Here is a 6,974-nt window from a genome sequence, read left to right as displayed (position 1 = left end):
GCTCGCGATTCTATGGCCATTTTGAGGAAAACTTCGGAGAACAATTCATCTCAAGAAATGGACCCGTAAGTTGGCCACCAAGATCATGCGATTTAACGCCTTTAGACTATTTTTTGTGGGGCTACGTCAAGTCTAAAGTCTACAGAAATAAGCCAGCAACTATTCCAGCTTTGGAAGACAACATTTCCGAAGAAATTCGGGCTATTCGGCCGAAATGCTCGAAAAAGTTGCCCAAAATTGGACTTTCGAATGGACCACCTAAGACGCAGCCGCGGTCAACATTTAAATGAAATTATCTTCAAAAAGTAAATGTCATGAACCAATCTAACGTTTCAAATAAAGAACCGATGAGATTTTGCAAATTTTATGCGTTTTTTTTTAAAAAAAAGTTATCAAGCTCTTAAAAAATCACCCGATACATGTCATAGTTCATATTATAACAAATTTGGGGTTTCTCACATCAAACTAAAAAATTAAAAATAAATATAGTTTAAAAAAACTAAAAAACACGCTTTTAAAACATATCAAACTAAAAAGTGAAAAATAATTCTTTGTATAAACTAACAATAATAATGAAGGAAAATTTCCTGCATTATTGTGAGAAAAGCGTGGAATGCTCGAAATATGGAAAATATGTCACCAAGCACCCCACGCTTTTCTCACAGTAATGCAGGAAATTTTCCTTCTTTATTATTGTTAGTTTATACAAAGAATTATTTTTCACTTTTTAGTTTGATATGTTTTAAAAGCGTGTTTTTTAGTTTTTTTAAACTATATTTATTTATTTCATCGATTATTTTTATTTTATCTAATAAACACAAAGTTTTATGAGCACGTTTTTTATTATTCATTTTGCGACTGATCACTTGCAAAACTGATACACAATGACAAAATATGCATTCCCTCTTTCATTTATGAAAGCTATGCTGTTAAAAAGCGTTAAATTCCCGTTAATCATTTCATTCCATTGATTATAGATATAAGCACATCATACAGTTTGGATTATAGAGTTGCAATTAATTCGGACTACAGAATAGCCAGTAATAAGAATATAACCCTTCGGATTACTGGATTTCCGGATTATAGAGAAGTCGGATTATCGAATTTCTACTGTATGTTGAAATCATATGAAAAAGTATTTGAAGACCCAGAAGAAGCTTTACCGTATAACACTAAAGTAGTGGCGACAATCAAAACAACAACTAGCGAACCTATTTATTCGAAATCTTATCCTTATCAAATGTCTGCAACAAAATTTGTAAATTCCGAAGTCGAGTCACTTCTCGCTAACAAAATCATACGCAAAAGTCGCTCTCCCTATAACAACCCAGTATGGGTTGTAGACAAAAAAGGAATTGATGAGACAGGTAGCAAAAAGCTACGGATGGTAATAGATTTTCGCAAATTAAATGAAAAAACTATTCCTGACCGGTATCCAATTCCTGACACAAATGTGATTCTGACGAATCTTGGAAAATCAAAGTATTTTACAACGATCGATCCAAAGTCGGGATTTCACCAATTTTTCTTGCTGAAAAGGATCGAAAGAAAACAGCCTTCTCAGTGAATAACGACAAGTATGAATTTTGCAGGTTACCCTTTGGGTTGAAAAATGCTCCTAGTATTTTTCAGAGAGCGATAGACGACATATTGAGAGAAGATATCGGGGCACGTTGTCATGTTTACATTGATGACGTAATAATTTTCTCTCCCGATATTGAGACTCACATATACGATATAGAGAGTATCATTAAAAAACTGCTGGATGCCAATATGAGAATACCATTAGAAAAAAGCAAATTTTTCAGAACTAGCGTAGAGTTCCTTGGTTTTGTAGTTTCCGAGAATGGCCTTAAGACATTGCAAAGCCGCTAACGGAAATATTAAGGGGAGAAAACGGCCATATAAACACGAAGCATTCAAGTAGTAAACAAATAACATTGTCAAAGGAGGCTCAAAAGGCGTTTAATAAACTAAAAGAAATCCTTGCAAGCATGTGAAGATGCTACTCTTCGCTTTCCAGATTTTAGTAAACCTTTTGATTTAACCACCGACGCTTCTTCTGTAGCAATCGGAGCTGTACTATCGCAGGAGAAAAGACCTATAACCTTTATATCCCGCACACTATCTTCTGCAGAGCAAAACTATGCTACTAATGAAAGAGAAATGCTTGCGATTGTTTGGTCATTGCAGAATTTACGAAATTATTTGTGCGGCGTTAACAACCTTAACATATTTACAGACCATTTGCCGCTAACATTTTCCGTTTCGGACCGTAACCCCAATACAAAACTGAAACGTTGGAGAAGTTTTGTAGAAGAATTTGCGCCCAAATTCCATTACAAACCAGGTACTGGAAATGTGGTAGCAGATGCCCTTTCGCGGCAGTGCATTCAACACATGTATCAATGCGATAATACCGATCAGTACAGTACACAATGCTGCACAAACAGCGAGCTTTCTTTTACCCACTTTATTCAGACCGTACCAGCAACTATCAATAGTTTTAGAAATCAAGTTGTTTTATCAGAAGCGCAAACTTCTGACCGTGTAGTAACTTCTCCGTTTCCTGGACATAAGCGTCACGATATTCAATTTAGCGACATTCAGTCCCTATATCATTTACTAAAAGATGCTATTAATGCAGATGTTAATGGTATTCATTGCCCACTCACTGTGCTAGGAAAAATACAAAATGAGATTGTAGAACTATTTCCATCGGTTCGCTTTAAACACACAGAAAACTTGGTTATGGACTTACCAAACGAAAGTGATCAAATTGAAGCAATCGCTACAGAACATAATCGCGCTCATCGAGCCGCTGGAGAAAATATTCTCCAATTAATTAGTGAATATTTTTTCCTAGAATGAGGAAAAAGATAACAGACTTTGCGAAAAATTGTAGCATTTGCGCGAAAAGTAAATGTACATATAATACATCCTAAAAAGCAGATTATGAAATCAACCCCAATACCCACTTACCCTGGGGAAATCCTGCTCATGGATATATACAGTACAAATGGCCAATATTTTTTGACGTGCTTGGATAAATTTTCAAAGTTTGCATTCATTGAACCCATAGATTCTCGCTCAATTGTAGATTTAAAAGTACCAATAATTAGGATATTAGGATTTTTCAAAAACCCAAAAATTCTAGTCACAGATGATGAAGCAAAATTTTGCTCTCAAACAATAAAGTCAGTCATTCGAGACAATTTTGATATGACGCACTTCACAGCACCTGCAATGCATAGCAGTACAAATGGCCAAGTTGAGAGATTTCACTCTACACTTAGCGAAATTGCTAGAACAGTAAAACAGGAAAATGGACTGACGGACATAAAAGAGTTAATGCAGGTAGCAGTTACAAAATATAGCAACTCAATCCATTCAACGATCCACCGAAGGCCGATAGATGTTATATTTTCCTTACCAACACCTGAGAAAGAGAGAATTCGAGAGCTTTTACTAAAAGTTCAGAACCAACAAAATGAGATTCACAATATAAATCAGAAGGATAGAAAATTCTTCCCAGGTCAAAAATATTTTATTAAGTTAGACAAACGAAGAGGTACTAAAGTAACCAATAGATATGTTGAAAGAACATTACAACAGGATTTAGGTTCAACTGTCCTAGTAGATAGAAAAGAAGTACATAAAGACAACATTCGCTAAATATCTTATTTTTACCGGCTCCTCAATATGGTCACCATCCAGGGCAAGATTCTAGATTACAGCCACTCCAGGTATATCCCATTTCAGAAAGGAGAAGTAGCTACATAATTATGACACCTACATATATCTTGTATATACCATAAACATAACTGAATTTGAGGAAGTGGCTCCTGACGTATCCAACCTTAAAAAGCTTTTCGAAATCCAGGAGAAAAAGGAATCCTTGGAGACCGATGCCAACGAGATGCTTCGCCTCATTAATGCACTGAGCTTTCGCAGTAGAAAAACTAGATCAATAAATTTTTAAGGTTCTGCATTGAAATTTGTTGCTGGCACTCCGGATCACAGTGATTGCGAGATATTAGGAGAAAGGCAAACAAGGCTAATAGAAGCTGAAAACCAGCAAATAGAGATAAATGCTGACTTTGTAAATTAGATAAACGAGTTAACTTCTCAAATTAATAAACTCAAATACAATCATTACGAGAAAGTAGAAAATAAAATGTAAGCAGACTTATTTCAGATAATAGCTGTTCGTAATCAAAGAGTAATCTCGCTTCTCACTAATGTTGTCAATTCAGTTACGCTCGCTAAATTAAATAAAGTAAATAATGTAATTTTATCAGATAACGAAATTAAGAGAGTATTAAATCAAGAAAATTACCAACTAGGTATAATGGCCTGGCGAGACGATCAAATAATTACGTCAAGCATTGCATATGTATGTGTGAGTGAAGTTCGTTCGTGTGTTGTCCTCAAACGTTCAAATAAACACGGCAATCATCATTTTTAATTAGTACTCATAGTGTTCAGTTAACATGTCGTCATCGGAAGACGATTTACTTTTATTAGCGTCTACTGCAGTGTTGTTGAAAAAAAAGAGAGCAAATAGGCAAAAGAAAACGGAGTGGATGAAAGTTTGGTACCAAAAACGGAAGCAATTTACTCATGAAAATCTATTAAACGAATTAAAATTATCAAACAAAAGCGATTATCATCAATTTTTACGAATGGACTCAGAAACCTTCAATGAACTTTTAACTATGGTGAAGCCAATAATAGAAAAGCAAAACACAGTAATGCGAGAAGCTATTGCACCTAACATGCGATTGTCAGCAACACTTAGATATTTGGCTACCGGAGAAAAATTTGAAAATCTAAAGTTCATGACAGCAATATCCCCAAGATCTCTTGGATTGATTGTAATAGAAACTTGTGAAGCTCTTATTTCAAGGCTTTCCAGTTTTATAAAGGTAAGTGAATAAATTAACAAATCAATCAATGATGTTATATTATTTTTTATTATAACTTTTAAAGCAATACAAATTATTCTTTAAAAGAAGAAAAAAGCTTGATATTGATGACTGTGACATATCACCATCGTTAAAGGTGCCGCTGCCCTTGTAGGTGAAAGGAGTCGAACTGCCGCTGTTGAAATTTACTGGTGTTGGCTCATTAATTTTTATGGAGTGTCTGTGGAGGGTCCCCATTTGTCCTTCAAACAAAATGTCATCTATAAACTTTTCGCAAAGTATTCTTTGACCTGTAGGCTTTCGCTCTAGCTTTACCGCCCAGGCATCGGTTATCGCAGTGGGTTTTTTGTTCTCCTTTTCGGCAAATCTTTTTGTTGCTATTTCTAATAGAGCATCAGCAGCATCTGGTTTTCTTTTCGCCGACTTGGTGACAGGTTCTTTACGAGGATTCTGAAATTATAAAGAGATACAAATATATTATTCATGTGTTATTTATTATAGTAAATAAATATTAATTTTTTGTATATGTTTTATTTTCAGGTGCCGCAATCAGAATCAGATTGGAAAAAAATTGCAGATGATTTCATTGAAGCATGGAATTTCCCCAATTGCATAGGAGCTATCGACAGCAAACACATCGCAATTATAAAACCGGCTAAATCCGGCTCATTCTATTACAACTATAAGAAATTTCATAGTATTGTACTCATGGCAACGGTTAATGCAAACTATGAATTCATAGTAGCTGATGTTGGCACGAATGGTCGTATTTCGGACGGTGGAGTAAAAAAAATACCGATTTTGGCAGAGCACTCTACAGCAAATCTTTGCTAATACCTCCACCATCGCAACTACCTAACAGCGACAAGGTGCTGCCGTATGTTTTTGTGGGAGATAATGCTTTCCAAATGCAGGAACACCTTTTAAAACCGTTTTCCGGTCCCAATTTCACAACCAAAGAACGCATTTTCAATTATAGATTAAGCAGAGCACGCAGAATTGTAGAAAATGTATTTGGAATATTGGCATCAAGGTTTGGCGTTCTGCAAACCACTATTTCACTCACACCAGAAAAAACACGAACTATTGTTTTAACTTGTTACTATCTGCACAATTTTTTGCGCCAAAAAAAACATATGCATTCACAAACTTAATTGACCAAAAATTTTCAACACAGGAAATTTAATGGAAGGAAGCTGGCGCAATGAGATAGATCTAAATGCTCTGGAATGTACGCAAATACGTAATTCCTCAAATAAAGCGAAACAAATTCGCGATACTTTCGCTGAATACTTCAGCCACGAAGGTGCAGTATCTTGGCAAGCAAAATTCACAAATTAATAAACATGAATCACTATATTATTTTAATATACAAATGCTATGAAATAAAAACTTTATTTTTTATCGATTTTACTTACCGTTGCATTCTTTGATGTGCTAGGTGTTTCTACGTCATTTAAGAACTGCATTTCATTAAAATAAAACAAAGTAGGCTCAAACGAGTCCTCGGCACCAGCTCCACTTCTGCTACATTCGGCCAGTTTTAGCTTTTCGCGACGAAAATTTGTCCGCAAGAGATTAATTTTTCTTTTTACATCATCTAAAGTTGCAGTCGGGTATTGTTCTTTGAAGCTTTCTAACAGCACTTGGTATTGTTTTTGCTTTTCATCCCTGTTACTATATGCTTCCAGCTTTATATTCCATAAAGCTGGTAAGCATTGGTACAGTTCAATGAAATTCAAAATAAACTTTTTCTCGTCCGCGCACTTGTTCATACTTGAAATATCACAACGCAACTGAGCTTGTTTTGGTCAAGCGTAGGTGAAGACGGTCAAATTAGCGGCCGTCAAATTCAAATATCAAAAATGTTTGATTTTCATCAAACAGAGCCGACAACAAGTCGGTGTAATATACGTGTAGCCGACAAAAGCCGACGACACCAATACACTTAAGGTTTTGATGAGTTAATTTGATCGTCTCGCCAGGCCATAAGTGCCCTTATGGCTGCTGGAAATGTTAAGATCTGCTCTAATAATGAGATATTAA

General features: G+C 35.4%; 1 protein-coding gene across 1 annotated transcript; it reads left to right on the top strand.

The window, feature by feature from the left end:
- Positions 1-4,510: 4,510 nt before the first annotated feature.
- Positions 4,511-6,296, top strand: LOC120779645 (protein ANTAGONIST OF LIKE HETEROCHROMATIN PROTEIN 1-like). The gene is made up of 2 exons (XM_040111997.1): positions 4,511-4,928; positions 5,469-6,296. The coding sequence occupies exons 1-2, from the start codon at positions 4,587-4,589 to the stop codon at positions 5,760-5,762; spliced, it is 636 nt and encodes a 211-aa protein (XP_039967931.1). The 5' UTR covers positions 4,511-4,586; the 3' UTR covers positions 5,763-6,296.
- The last annotated feature ends 678 nt before the right edge of the window (positions 6,297-6,974 follow it).

The sequence above is a fragment of the Bactrocera tryoni genome, unplaced genomic scaffold (genome assembly GCF_016617805.1).
Source record: "Bactrocera tryoni isolate S06 unplaced genomic scaffold, CSIRO_BtryS06_freeze2 scaffold_11, whole genome shotgun sequence".
Classification (NCBI taxonomy): Eukaryota; Metazoa; Arthropoda; class Insecta; order Diptera; family Tephritidae; genus Bactrocera; species Bactrocera tryoni.
The sequence above is the reverse complement of the archived record's forward strand: the minus strand, read 5'-3'. Positions and strand labels throughout refer to the sequence as shown.